Source organism: Nothobranchius furzeri, chromosome 11 (genome assembly GCF_043380555.1).
Source record: "Nothobranchius furzeri strain GRZ-AD chromosome 11, NfurGRZ-RIMD1, whole genome shotgun sequence".
Classification (NCBI taxonomy): Eukaryota; Metazoa; Chordata; class Actinopteri; order Cyprinodontiformes; family Nothobranchiidae; genus Nothobranchius; species Nothobranchius furzeri.
In genome coordinates, this window is record NC_091751.1 from 71,257,665 (window position 1) to 71,272,664 (window position 15,000).

Sequence of the window (15,000 nt, forward strand, 5' to 3'; positions counted from 1 at the left end):
TCAATAAAATATTAGCATTTGTGGCGTTGAGGCAAACACGTATGTGTGTTAACGGGGATGACATCACTACTGTTGACGTTACAGCTAATGTGTCTCCTGATGACTCTCGGCCAGTGGACGCACGTTTAACTGCGTTTTAGACATCAAATCCTGGATGGCAGAGAACCTTCTCCAGCTCAACCGGGACAAAACTGAAGTTTTAGTCATCGGTCCTGAGGCCCAGAGAGAGAAACTTTTACTGAAACTACAATCTTTGTCTTTTAATCCATCTGAACAAGAGCCTGGGTGTGATTTTTGACTCTGAGCTGACTTTTATCCCACACATGAAAAACATCACCAAAATAGGTTTTTATCATCTAAAGACCATCGCCAGAGTCCGCCCCATTCTCTCTCGGGCCGATACGGAGATGCTGATGCTTTTATCACCAGTAGGATAGACTACTGCAACGCCCTGCTTTCTGCTCTTCCTAAAAAGAGCATCTCAGGTTTACAACCATTACAAAACTCTGCAGCACATGTCCTGACGAAGACCAGGAGGCGGGAGCGCATCACTCCAGTTTTAGTATCACTGCATTGGCTCCCCGTATGGCTGTGGGTCTTCTTATCTTTCTGAACTGCTTTGACCTCACGAATCCTCGCGACCTCGGCGCTCCTCTGGCAGCCGTCTCCTTGTGATTCCCAAAGTCAGGAGACATACCCACGGCGAGGCGTCCTTCCAGTATTACGGCCCTCGTCTCTGGAACAGGCTGCCAGAGGACCTCACGATATCTGTTTTTAGTTGCACTGCTTGTTTTATTAATTAATTCATTTTATTATTTCCATTTGAGTGGTATTAGACATTTATGTTTTATTGTTTTACTATCTCTTTAATCAGTTTTTATTAGTTATTTAACAATCCATGTTAGCTACTATAATTAATATATTATTATTTATTCTATTTACTTATTCTAATCATACCAGTGTTTCCTCTGTGGGGCCCTCTGCCTCGGGGGGGGGTCGACTGTGGCGGCCTGGGCGCTCCTAGGGGTGTGCTTAGGCGGTGGTGGGGGTTACCGCCCTCCCTCCCTGGGCTATGGTGCCTTGGCTGCTGCCGTCAACTACTGCCGAGGCAGATGGCTCACCTGATGGCATGTCATTCATTACCTAACCCATCTGAACTCAGCCTCATGCTTACTTACGCAGTTTTTTAGGTTTTGTGTGTGTGTGTGTGTGTGTGTGTGTGCGTGCGTGCGTGCGTGTGTGTGTGTGTGTGTGTGTGTGTGTGTGTGAGGGTTTTTATGTTTGTGGGAAGGGATGGGAATATGGTTATATGGGGTCATTTTAATGTGAGCTGCATTTTCCTTTGTATGAAAAGTGCTATACGAATAAAGTTTTGATTGATTGATAATACAAGTAAGTAGCTTACTGTTGATGCTAATGCTAGCAGATAATAACCAATTAGCTTACAGCGTGCTCCTTACCCTAGTGCTACCATAGAGAGCATGGTACACTCCATTTCGCAGTAAATAAATTGTTTACTCCGTCTAAAGTTTGGAAGTAAATAGTTTAGAAATAAGCTTCTTCAATTAGTGGGGAGCAACAATTTCTCCTCCAAGGCCATTGCTGATGTTTTTCCTCTGTGTTACACACACCTGTGTGCTCCGGAGGAACAGACTCAACTCCTGCTACTGTAGAAGAGCTGATGATGAGCTGGGGCTGGGCGACACGGCCTAAAATCAACATCACGATACACTGAGCGTTTCACCTTGATGAATGGACTATAGCTACAGGTGTGCGCAGAATCAGAAGTTGTCCACTAGGTGGGGCTGTCACGTGTATGATGATAAATCACATTTTTACGTGACTCATGGTGGTCCAGCTTCTTAAAGGGACATGAACGTTGCCAACCTACACACATTTTTTTACTATCAAATCTAGCGACATGGGAAAAATGATCTCGATAAGAGTCAGAAATGTCGATAACGATACATTTTCCATTTATTGCCCAGCCCTGTGACGAGATAATCAGTAAATCTGATCAGCACCTTTAGACTCCTGGAAACGGAGAGGTTGGACGTTAGTTTGTCCACACACAGCCCTGTTGTTTTGGTTTCCTTTAAGAAATAATGACATGGGGAATACTTTCAGGACCTGGTTAAGATCAGAGCACACTGATAGCAACTCTGAAACTAAAACCTTTACCAAGACTAAATGGAATGTGATTAGTGTTTGATGCTGGATGTTAGTCTGGAAAACCCAGCCCGTCCGTTCCGGACTGCAGCTGCGTCCCACGTTCAGGTAGGGCTCTGAGCCGTCCTGGCTCGGCTAAGGGCTCCCACGGGTATTAGGTTGTTGCCCTCCCTCTTCACACACACACACACACACACACACACACACACACACACACACACACACACACACACACACACACACACACACACACACACACACACACACACACACACACACGAGGCTCAAAGCTTTGTCAGAGGCCGTCAGTCTCAGGAGGAATTCTGATAAAGAAAAGCCGGAGGGCGTCGGAGGCCAGGCCTCCTTTTGTGCTGGAACTATTCACTGTGAGGGACTGAAGTCTGGCTACTCTGGAGTCACACAGGGTTTAGGGGGCACTACACCCCCGTTAAACCCCCACCCTCCTTATTTAAAGCCCACTGATGCCCTCTGATTGTCCAGTTAGCTATCAAATCTTTATTAACCTCTCATCTCCTGTGCTTCCTCTCTGGAGCCTTCTGCATGTCATCTGACGAGGAAAACTCCGTTTCAGTGAAATCACTTCACATCATCTGGAGCTCGTTTCTGTTTGAAAGCAGGCTTATGTGATCTGCATGAGAGCGTGGACATGTGGGAGTAGACTGAAGTGCATTAACAGGGCTGCTATAGGTGGAAAAGGCTGGCGGAGGAAGAGGTGAAATCCAACGGGCCGCTGAAGAGAACGATGAAGTCACATTTCTGGTTGACGTTATTCTTTCTTGTAGTTAAGCAGGGAAGGTTTGAGCTTTCTGCTCAGCAACTCCGACGACGGGCGAATGAAATGAAAATCCATCTTTAAAGGGGCATTATGGAAGTGTGACAGCCAAAACATGTATAGAAATAATAAATGTCTTCTTCATACATTCTCCTGCAATGCCCTGGTCCTGTAGAATGAGCCCTGGCATTTTTACCGTGATTGCCTGTTTTTCTGTAAAATCACAGAAAAAGAGAGATGCTCGGGTCGAGCAGGCTGCTTCATGCGCGTTCACGCTCAGGCATCGCCCGTAGCATTTGCTATCCGTAGCTTTAGCAGCAGAGAGAGAGGCAGTGCCACTTTGTCGCTGTTCCTAACGCCTAGTGACAAAGCTAGCTACATTTCTGAGGACCCTTAGCTACTTTCTGTAGAACTTTCTTCTAGATATTTCCTGCTAATTAGCAACAAAACAGCCATTTTCACTCCGAACCGTTCTTTGGTTTGACGTTGTTTCAGCTGTCATCAAGGACATAAAAGTTACAGATACTGTGAATGCTACTAGCAGTGGCGGTTCTACATGGAATTACTCTCTGGGCGAGGCCCCCTTTGAGCCCCCCACCACCACCCCACCTGCACGAACACACGCATGTTTTCTACAAACAGGCATGTTTTATTAGAACGACTATTGAACATTCATTTTTCTAAGTTGCACATATTTACATTAATTACTATGAAGTTGTCAGAATGTACAGCACTATACATTATATACTGTATCAAAATATATAGAATCAAATATACAAAAACAAACACTACAGCATTGCACTTAGAACAGAAAACACAAACTAAAATTAAAACCTAACCTTGATGCAACGTCATCAATAATGTCATCATATGAAATCTGCTCCCCTACTGAGTGATTGATACTAATCAGAGCCAGGTTAGTGAGCCGCCCCTGAAACATAGGTGACCTCAGGTATGACTTGATCAAGTTTTGAAAAGCTCCTCTCAACTGGAGCCACAGTGACTGGCAGAGCAGTCCAAAAGTTGGGGTAGATCTCCAATAGATCTTTACCATGATCCATAATATTTTAGAATTGCCTCTATGTCACAATCTGCCCCTGCCTCCCTGACTGTGACTCTCCCCTGCCTCCTGATTAGTCTTTATTGTTCTCACCTGCCCCTTGTTAATCTGCCCACGTGTTCCTGATTGTTTCCCTGAGTATTAATACCTCCCGTCTTGTTTGAGTCTTTGTCGGATCATTGTTGTTTGTTGTCAGCGTTGTTTTGTTCTGTCGTTCCCGCTCTGCCATTAAAACCAGTTTTACTTTATCCGAGCCTGCACTTTTGCCTCCTGGTCAGCTCCTCCACACCCGCAACGCGACACTCTGAAATTGTAATTTAAACTTACATAAAAAACTGTAGACTATACCAAAAATGCCAACTTTTACAGAACAAATCATGTAAAAAATAATCAGTGCAGCCATCTGCAATAAATAAACAGGATAGTGAGTGGTGACTGGGGAGTTTTCTTCTGCTTGTAGAGTTGTTTTATTTATTATTATGTGAACATGATCAACATGTGTTTGTTGTTGTTCAGGCAGGCCACGGGCTGCAGTGAGCATTTAACAAATCCTAGTTTGAATCAGTAAAAAATGATTTAAGGAATTTTTTTGAACCATTTGAATATTCGTTTCAATATTTCAGCCCTATTAGCTCTGTTAGCAATTAGTTGACCGAATTTAACTGTTAAAATCCCAGTTAACTGGTTCAAAAACTGAAAACATGCATCATGAGAGCTACATACCTTTATCTTTCTCCTCTTTTTTATTCCTGAATGGGGCACCTGGTGGTTTTAGCCTTTTTATGCTCGTCTCTTCTGTTTGGCTCTTGACTCAGTAAGTTTCCTTTAGTCAGGACTAAACTATTTGACCTTGATGGGGGGGGGGGTGACCACAAAATCGTTTTGGTTTTCCTTTTTTTATTCAGCCATTTCACACAATTCAGAAACACCTGACAGAATGATAGGCCTGTGTTTATGATATTATGAATGAAATATGCGTTAAATGGAAGAACATCAAGATGTGATTGGCTTTAGCCATGTTAACACAGTTGATTCAGCCCCTACCCGCTCATTTCATTTGGGAAGACCCAGAGGTGAATTCCCCCGCCGCACCCCTCCCCTTCCTCTTCTTCATACACACACGGTGCACCTGAACCCTCAGTCAGCAGGAGCGCCTGCAGCAGCAGGGGGCGCCAACTTGCTGTTTCCAGTCCAGACACTGTCATATGACAGATAATAGAAAACCTCGGTGCGGCGCAGATTTCTTTCTTTTTTATTTTTTACTCAGCGCTTGTGCGCCCCTTTTGTGTCATGAAAAAATGCCGCCCCGGGCAACTGCCCTGTCTGCCCGTGCCTAAAACCGCTACTGCCTACTAGAGTGTAGCTCACCTAGTAGGACGTCGGACTCTCGTGCAGAAGACCTGGGTTTGATTCTGGATGTGAACATAGTTTATTTAGAGTTTATTTTTTACATTAATGGTATTTTTTTTTACAGTAAGATGCCCAAATTTTTATTTGAGACTCGCCGAACGGCATTGAATTCACAGATAAAAAAGATGTGGGTTCAACTTTCATTTTGGAACAATTTTTCAAGCAAGGGAAGGGAATGATCTGAGCATGCAGGAGGACTGACCCATCATAAACCTTTGTCGGCTGTGCTGAAGAGAAAGGTACAGAACCACATTATTTAATTAATTAGCTGCGTGTTCTCCTGTCCTCTGGGCCACACACACACACACACACACACACACACACACACACACACACACACACACACACACACACACACACACACACACACACACACACCCATGCTGCCTGCTGGTGGTTGGAGGGACCAGGCGCTCCAGGACAGCTGTGGCTACACCCTAGCTCATCATCACCAGGGTGTGAATGTGTGGATGGCTGATTGTGTAGTAAAGGGCCTTGGGGGGTTGTAAGACTCTACAAGGCGCTGTATCAAGGGCGGGCCAAAATCTGGACAGTAACCAAGGGGAGAGTTTGAGTCTTTCTGACATCTTTTCTGAGCTTGCAAGCTGCTTCCATGAGTCATGTGATCTACATCCCATCTGATTGGTTGTTGCCATGAACCTTCTGGTCCACTTTGTGGGCTGGCTGGAGAGCTGGATTTGGCCCAGGAGCCAGCAGTTGACTACCGCTAGCATACAGCAGCAGTTACTGAGCCTAACCGACCTGACAAACCCAATTAATGTGATGACAGGCTTTGACCTTTAACCCTTCCTTGACCCTCCTGCAGAGCGAGCCATTGCCAGACACGAGGTCCGGGAGGTGGAGCAGCGGCACACACACGATGGCCTGCGGGAGCGAGAATCAGCCGCCGTTCAGTCAGACGGCGAGGACGACCTGGTGATCATCTACAACCGCGTGCCCAAGACGGCCAGCACCTCCTTCACCAACATCGCTTACGACCTGTGTGGGCGGAACCACTACCATGTCCTCCACATTAACACCACTAAAAACAATCCGGTGATGTCCATCCAGGACCAGGTCAGAGCCCCGAGGCCTGCTCCCCGACTCCAGGTCCGGTACTGTAATCAGCTGCTGGAGTAATCCGAACTCTGTTTGGTTCAGGTCCGCTTTGTGAAGAACGTGACTGAATGGAGAGACATGAAGCCAGCTTTCTACCACGGACACGTCTCCTTCCTGGATTTCACCAAGTAAAGAACACACGTAACAGGTTTATGACGGTAAACGGCAGTCCCTCTGATCCTGCTCTGACCCATTTCCTCCTCTCCAGGTTTGGAGTGATGAGGAAGCCCGTCTACATAAACATGATCCGTGACCCGATTGAGAGGCTGGTGTCCTATTATTACTTTCTACGCTTTGGAGATGACTACAGGCCAGGCCTGAGACGCAGGAAACAAGGAGATAAGAAGGTAACACGAAACAGCCTCGACAAAGAAGCCTTCAGTAGGACCAGGTTTGAAGCATTGCTTCAGTTTCAGAAGAAACTCTTCTAACGCAACGTGCTCGGGGTTCTAAGGGTTCTGAAGAACCTGTTGCTTTATTTCTGGTTCCACCCAAATGATCCACTCCCCGAGCATCTTTTCTCTGTTCCTGTTATAAAACTACAACATCCAGATTCTTCACACTTGGACAAGATTCTTGTAGACTAACGGCGCTGTAGCGATATCCAGCGACTGCGGTTCACACACATCCAGCTTGCTCGTGCACCGACGTTTGTTAGTTCTCACAAGCTCCTCTCTCACAGGGCCGGTTCATGTCTCACCTCATTATTCTTCTGTCTCCTGGAACTAATCGCACCAGAACCCGGGGCACCGCCACAAGCAGATTCTGTGAAACTTAGTTTTTGATTTGGGAAATCTTTATTTGATGTGTGAATTTTTATTAAGATGCAAATGTAGCATTTATTAGCATCTGGGCTACATTGGAACTGGTCCAGTTAAAAAACTACAGAACCTGGAAACCAGATTTACATAATAAAATACACATAGCAGAAACCCTGTCTGTCTCTTTCTCTTCCTGTCTATCTCTCTTTCTCTCCCTGTCTGTCTCTCTTACTCACCCTGTCTGTCTCTCTTACTCACCCTGTCTCTTTTTCTCACCCTGTCTGTCTCACTTTCTCTCCCTGTCTGTCTCTCTTTCTCACCCTGTCTGTCTCTCTTACTCACCCTGTCTGTCTCTCTTACTCACCCTGTCTCTTTTTCTCACCCTGTCTGTCTCACTTTCTCACCCTGTCTGTCTCTCTTACTCACCCTGTCTCTTTTTCTCACCCTGTCTGTCTCGCTTTCTCTCCCTGTCTGTCTCTCTTTCTCACCCTGTCTGTCTCTCTTACTCACCCTGTCTCTTTTTCTCACCCTGTCTGTCTCACTTTCTCTCCCTGTCTTTCTCGCTTTCTCTCCCTGTCTTTCTCGCTTTCTCTCCCTGTCTTTCTCTCTTTCTCTCCCTGTCTTTCTCTCTTTCTCTCCCTGTCAGTCTCTCTTTCTCTCCCTGTCTCTTTCTAACCCTGTCTGTCTCTCTTTCTCTCCCTGTCTGTCTCGCTTTCTCTCCCTGTCTTTCTCTCTTTCTCTCCCTGTCTTTCTCTCTTTCTCTCCCTGTCTTTCTCTCTTTCTCTCCCTGTCAGTCTCTCTTTCTCTCCCTGTCTCTTTTTCTCACCCTGTCTGTCTCTCTTTCTCTCCCTGTCTTTCTCTCTTTCTCTCCCTGTCTTTCTCTCTTTCTCTCCCTGTCAGTCTCTCTTTCTCTCCCTGTCTCTTTTTCTCACCCTGTCTTTCTCTCTTTCTCTCCCTGTCAGTCTCTCTTACTCACCCAGTCTCTTTTTCTCACCCTGTCTGTCTCACTTTCTCTCCCTGTCTTTCTCGCTTTCTCTCCCTGTCTGTCTCGCTTTCTCTCCCTGTCTGTCTCTCTTTCTCTCCCTGTCTTTCTCTCTTTCTCTCCCTGTCAGTCTCTCTTTCTCTCCCTGTCTCTTTTTCTCACCCTGTCTGTCTCTTTTTCTCTCCCTGTCTGTCTCTCTTTCTCTCCCTGTCTGTCTCTCTTTCTCTCCCTGTCTTTCTCTCTTTCTCTTCCTGTCTATCTCTCTTTCTCTCCCGTCTGTCTCGCTTTCGCTCCCTGTCTGTCTCGCTTTCTCTCCCTGTCTGTCTCTTACTCATCCTGTCTGTCTCTCTTACTCACCCTGTCTCTTTTTCTCACCCTGTCTCTTTTTCTCACCCTGTCTCTTTTTCTCACCCTGTCTGTCTCGCTTTCTCTCCCTGTCTGTCTCTCTTTCTCACCCTGTCTGTCTCTCTGACTCACCCTGTCTCTTTTTCTCACCCTGTCTGTCTCACTTTCTCACCCTGTCTGTCTCGCTTTCTCTCCCTGTCTGTCTCTCTTTCTCTCCCTGTCTGTCTCTCTTTCTCTCCCTGTCTGTCTCTCTTTCTCTCCCTGTCTGTCTCACTTTCTCTCCCTGTCTGTCTCGCTTTCTCTCCCTGTCTTTCTCTCTTTCTCTCCCTGTCTGTCTCTCTTTCTCTCCCTGTCAGTCTCTCTTTCTCTCCCTGTCTCTCTCTTTCTCACCCTGTCTTTCTCACTTTCTCTCCCTGTCTTTCTCTCTTTCTCTCCCTGTCAGTCTCTCTTTCTCTCCCTGTCTCTCTCTTTCTCACCCTGTCAGTCTCTCTTTCTCTCCCTGTCTCTCTCTTTCTCACCCTGTCTTTCTCACTTTCTCTCCCTGTCTTTCTCTCTTTCTCTCCCTGTCAGTCTCTCTTTCTCTCCCTGTCTCTCTCTTTCTCCCCCTGTCAGTCTCTCTTTCTCTCCCTGTCTCTCTCTTTCTCACCCTGTCTTTCTCACTTTCTCTCCCTGTCTGTCTCTCTTTCTCTCCCTGTCAGTCTCTCTTTCTCTCCCTGTCAGTCTCTCTTTCTCTCCCTGTCAGTCTCTCTTTCTCTCCCTGTCTCTCTCTTTCTCACCCTGTCTGTCTCTCTTTCTCTCCCTGTCTTTCTCACTTTCTCTCCCTGTCTGTCTCTCTTTCTCTCCCTGTCTGTCTCTCTTTCTCTCCCTGTCTGTCTCTCTTTCTCTCCCTGTCTTTCTCACTTTCTCCCCTGTCTGTCTCTTTCTCTCCCTGTCTCTCTCTTTCTCTCCCTGTCAGTCTCTTTCTCTCCCTGTCTCTCTCTCACCCTGTCTGTCTCGCTTTCTCTCCCTGTCTTTCTCTCTTTCTCTCCCTGTCAGTCTCTCTTTCTCTCCCTGTCTCTTTTTCTCACCCTGTCTTTCTCTCTTTCTCTCCCTGTCAGTCTCTCTTACTCACCCAGTCTCTTTTCTCACCCTGTCTGTCTCACTTTCTCTCCCTGTCTTTCTCGCTTTCTCTCCCTGTCTTTCTCTCTTTCTCTCCCTGTCTGTCTCGCTTTCTCTCCCTGTCTTTCTCTCTTTCTCTCCCTGTCAGTCTCTCTTTCTCTCCCTGTCTCTTTTTCTCACCCTGTCCGTCTCTTTTTCTCTCCCTGTCTGTCTCTCTTTCTCTCCCTGTCTTTCTCTCTTTCTCTTCCTGTCTATCTCTTTTTCTCTCCCGTCTGTCTCGCTTTCGCTCCCTGTCTGTCTCGCTTTCTCTCCCTGTCTGTCTCTTACTCACCCTGTCTGTCTCTTACTCACCCTGTCTGTCTCTCTTACTCACCCTGTCTCTTTTTCTCACCCTGTCTCTTTTTCTCACCCTGTCAGTCTCGCTTTCTCTCCCTGTCTGTCTCTCTTTCTCACCCTGTCTGTCTCTCTTACTCACCCTGTCTCTTTTTCTCACCCTGTCTGTCTCACTTTCTCTCCCTGTCTTTCTCGCTTTCTCTCCCTGTCTGTCTCTCTTTCTCTCCCTGTCTGTCTCTCTTTCTCTCCCTGTCTGTCTCTCTTTCTCTCCCTGTCTGTCTCTCTTTCTCTCCCTGTCTTTCTCTCTTTCTCTCCCTGTCTGTCTCTCTTTCTCTCCCTGTCTTTATCACTTTCTCTCCCTGTCTGTCTCTCTTTCTCTCCCTGTCTGTCTCTCTTTCTCTCCCTGTCTGTCTCTCTTTCTCTCCCTGTCAGTCTCTCTTTCTCTCCCTGTCTCTCTCTTTCTCACCCTGTCTTTTTCACTTTCTCTCCCTGTCTTTCTCTCTTTCTCTCCCTGTCAGTCTCTCTTTCTCTCCCTGTCTCTCTCTTTCTCACCCTGTCAGTCTCTCTTTCTCTCCCTGTCTCTCTCTTTCTCACCCTGTCTTTCTCACTTTCTCTCCCTGTCAGTCTCTCTTTCTCTCCCTGTCTGTCTCTCTTTCTCTCCCTGTCAGTCTCTCTTTCTCTCCCTGTCTCTCTCTTTCTCACCCTGTCAGTCTCTCTTTCTCTCCCTGTCTCTCTCTTTGTCACCCTGTCTTTCTCACTTTCTCTCCCTGTCTGTCTCTCTTTCTCTCCCTGTCAGTCTCTCTTTCTCTCCCTGTCTGTCTCTCTTTCTCTCCCTGTCAGTCTCTCTTTCTCTCCCTGTCTCTCTCTTTCTCACCCTGTCTGTCTCTCTTTCTCTCCCTGTCTTTCTCACTTTCTCTCCCTGTCTGTCTCTCTTTCTCTCCCTGTCTGTCTCTCTTTCTCTCCCTGTCTGTCTCTCTTTCTCTCCCTGTCTTTCTCACTTTCTCACGCTGTCTGTCTCTCTTTCTCTCCCTGTCTTTCTCACTTTCTCCCCTGTCTGTCTCTTTCTCTCCCTGTCTCTCTCTTTCTCTCCCTGTCAGTCTCTTTCTCTCCCTGTCTCTCTCTTTCTCACCCTGTCTGTCTCGCTTTCTCTCCCTGTCTTTCTCTCTTTCTCTCCCTGTCTTTCTCTCTTTCTCTCCCTGTCAGTCTCTCTTTCTCTCCCTGTCTCTTTTTCTCACCCTGTCTGTCTCTCTTTCTCTCTCTGTCTTTCTCTCTTTCTCTCCCTGTCTTTCTCTCTTTCTCTCCCTGTCAGTCTCTCTTTCTCTCCCTGTCTCCTTTTCTCACCCTGTCTTTCTCTCTTTCTCTCCCTGTCAGTCTCTCTTACTCACCCAGTCTCTCTTTCTCTCCCTGTCTGTCTCTCTTTCTCTCCGTGTCAGTCTCTCTTTCTCTCCCTGTCTCTCTCTTTCTCACCCTGTCTGTCTCTCTTTCTCTCCCTGTCTTTCTCACTTTCTCTCCGTGTCAGTCTCACTTTCTCTCCCTGTCTTTCTCGCTTTCTCTCCCTGTCTTTCTCTCTTTCTCTCCCTGTCTGTCTCGCTTTCTCTCCCTGTCTTTCTCTCTTTCTCTCCCTGTCAGTCTCTCTTTCTCTCCCTGTCTCTTTTTCTCACCCTGTCTGTCTCTTTTTCTCTCCCTGTCTGTCTCTCTTTCTCTCCCTGTCTTTCTCTCTCTCTTCCTGTCTATCTCTCTTTCTCTCCCGTCTGTCTCGCTTTCGCTCCCTGTCTGTCTCGCTTTCTCTCCCTGTCTGTCTCTTACTCACCCTGTCTGTCTCTTACTCACCCTGTCTGTCTCTCTTACTCACCCTGTCTCTTTTTCTCACCCTGTCTCTTTTTCTCACCCTGTCTGTCTCGCTTTCTCACCCTGTCTGTCTCTCTTTCTCTCCCTGTCTGTCTCTCTTACTCACCCTGTCTCTTTTTCTCACCCTGTCTGTCTCACTTTCTCTCCCTGTCTTTCTCGCTTTCTCTCCCTGTCTGTCTCTCTTTCTTTCCCTGTCTGTCTCTCTTTCTCTCCCTGTCTGTCTCTCTTTCTCTCCCTGTCTTTCTCACTTTCTCTCCCTGTCTGTCTCGCTTTCTCTCCCTGTCTTTCTCTCTTTCTCTCCCTGTCTGTCTCTCTTTCTCTCCCTGTCAGTCTCTCTTTCTCTCCCTGTCTCTCTCTTTCTCACCCTGTCTTTCTCACTTTCTCTCCCTGTCTTTCTCTCTTTCTCTCCCTGTCAGTCTCTCTTTCTCTCCCTGTCTCTCTCTTTCTCACCCTGTCAGTCTCTCTTTCTCTCCCTGTCTCTCTCTTTCTCACCCTGTCTTTCTCACTTTCTCTCCCTGTCTTTCTCTTTCTCTCCCTGTCAGTCTCTCTTTCTCTCCCTGTCTCTCTCTTTCTCACCCTGTCAGTCTCTCTTTCTCTCCCTGTCTCTCTCTTTCTCACCCTGTCTTTCTCACTTTCTCTCCCTGTCTGTCTCTCTTTCTCTCCCTGTCAGTCTCTCTTTCTCTCCCTGTCTGTCTCTCTTTCTCTCCCTGTCAGTCTCTCTTTCTCTCCCTGTCAGTCTCTCTTTCTCACCCTGTCTGTCTCTCTTTCTCTCCCTGTCTTTCTCACTTTCTCTCCCTGTCTGTCTCTCTTTCTCTCCCTGTCTGTCTCTCTTTCTCTCCCTGTCTGTCTCTCTTTCTCTCCCTGTCTTTCTCACTTTCTCTCCCTGTCTGTCTCTCTTTCTCTCCCTGTCTTTCTCACTTTCTCCCCTGTCTGTCTCTTTCTCTCCCTGTCTCTCTCTTTCTCTCCCTGTCTCTCTCTTTCTCACCCTGTCTGTCTCGCTTTCTCTCCCTGTCTTTCTCTCTTTCTCTCCCTGTCAGTCTCTCTTTCTCTCCCTGTCTCTTTTTCTCACCCTGTCTTTCTCTCTTTCTCTCCCTGTCAGTCTCTCTTACTCACCCAGTCTCTTTTTCTCACCCTGTCTGTCTCACTTTCTCTCCCTGTCTTTCTCGCTTTCTCTCCCTGTCTTTCTCTCTTTCTCTCCCTGTCTGTCTCGCTTTCTCTCCCTGTCTGTCTCGCTTTCTCTCCCTGTCAGTCTCTCTTTCTCTCCCTGTCTCTTTTTCTCACCCTGTCTGTCTCTTTTTCTCTCCCTGTCTGTCTCTCTTTCTCTCCCTGTCTTTCTCTCTTTCTCTTCCTGTCTATCTCTCTTTCTCTCCCGTCTGTCTCGCTTTTGCTCCCTGTCTGTCTCGCTTTCTCTCCCTGTCTGTCTCTTACTCACCCTGTCTGTCTCTTACTCACCCTGTCTGTCTCTCTTACTCACCCTGTCTCTTTTTCTCACCCTGTCTCTTTTTCTTTCCCTGTCTGTCTCGCTTTCTCTCCCTGTCTGTCTCTCTTTCTCACCCTGTCTATCTCTCTTACTCACCCTGTCTCTTTTTCTCACCCTGTCTGTCTCACCTTCTCTCCCTGTCTTTCTCGCTTTCTCTCCCTGTCTGTCTCTCTTTCTCTCCCTGTCTTTCTCTCTTTCTCTCCCTGTCTGTCTCTCTTTCTCTCCCTGTCTTTCTCTCTTTCTCTCCCTGTCTGTCTCTCTTTCTCTCCCTGTCTTTCTCACTTTCTCTCCCTGTCTGTCTCGCTTTCTCTCCTTGTCTTTCTCTCTTTCTCTCCCTGTCTGTCTCTCTTTCTCTCCCTGTCAGTCTCTCTTTCTCTCCCTGTCAGTCTCTCTTTCTCTCCCTGTCTCTCTCTTTCTCACCCTGTCTTTCTCACTTTCTCTCCCTGTCTTTCTCTCTTTCTCTCCCTGTCAGTCTCTCTTTCTCTCCCTGTCTCTCTCTTTCTCACCCTGTCAGTCTCTCTTTCTCTCCCTGTCTCTCTCTTTCTCACCCTGTCTTTCTCACTTTCTCTCCCTGTCTGTCTCTCTTTCTCTCCCTGTCAGTCTCTCTTTCTCTCCCTGTCTGTCTCTCTTTCTCTCCCTGTCAGTCTCTCTTTCTCTCCCTGTCTCTCTCTTTCTCACCCTGTCTGTCTCTCTTTCTCTCCCTGTCTTTCTCTCTTTCTCTCCCTGTCTCTCTCTCTTTCTCTCCCTGTCTGTCTCTCTTTCTCTCCCTGTCTGTCTCTCTTTCTCTCCCTGTCTTTCTCACTTTCTCACCCTGTCTGTCTCTCTTTCTCTCCCTGTCTTTCTCACTTTCTCCCCTGTCTGTCTCTTTCTCTCCCTGTCTCTCTCTTTCTCTCCCTGTCAGTCTCTTTCTCTCCCTGTCTCTCTCTTTCTCACCCTGTCTGTCTCTCTTTCTCTCCCTGTCTTTCTCTCTTTCTCTCCCTGTCTGTCTCGCTTTCTCTCCCTGTCTCTCTCTTTCTCTCCCTGTCAGTCTCTCTTTCTCTCCCTGTCTCTCTCTTTCTCACCCTGTCTGTCTTTCTTTCTCTCCCTGTCTTTCTCTCTTTCTCTCCCTGTCTGTCACTCTTTCTCACCCTGTCTTTCTCTCACTGTGGCCGGTGCACACCGCGGGTCTGACCTCTTATAACCCCAGACACTCTGATCAGAGCAGAATCAGAGATGATGAATAAACCTCCAACCTTATTTAATGTTGCTGATAATAAAAAAAATGCAGCAAATCGTCTTTTTACCTGCAGTTATTCACGAGTGAAGCAACACTTAACTTCTGTGAGAAAATGAAAAACATGAAAAGTGATTAAAACAAAGCAAGGCAGCTTTATTTCTAGAGGACATTTCAAACACAGAGGCTATTCAGTGTGCTTTACAATTATCAGGACATGAAATGAAAACACATAAAACACAAATGAAAGTACACATTAGGGTTTTAGTTTAGTTTTAATCATCACTAGGGTTGGGACAGATCTGAGGTCCTGGGGGAGCTGACTCCATATGTAAATGAATCAGGAAATTAGGAAGAAATGTTAATTCTGTTTTTACATGTTGTTTCAC

General features: G+C 46.9%; 1 protein-coding gene across 1 annotated transcript in view; it reads left to right on the top strand.

Annotated features, from left to right (window-relative positions):
• hs2st1a (heparan sulfate 2-O-sulfotransferase 1a) overlaps window positions 1–15,000 on the top strand; it is a 57,320-nt gene that overhangs the window by 33,197 nt on the left and 9,123 nt on the right. Inside the window, exons 2-4 of the mRNA XM_070541819.1 lie at window positions 6,259–6,509; window positions 6,594–6,679; window positions 6,760–6,898. Of these exons, the coding sequence (XP_070397920.1) occupies window positions 6,259–6,509; window positions 6,594–6,679; window positions 6,760–6,898 (476 nt within the window). The remainder of the gene's footprint in view (window positions 1–6,258; window positions 6,510–6,593; window positions 6,680–6,759; window positions 6,899–15,000) is intronic.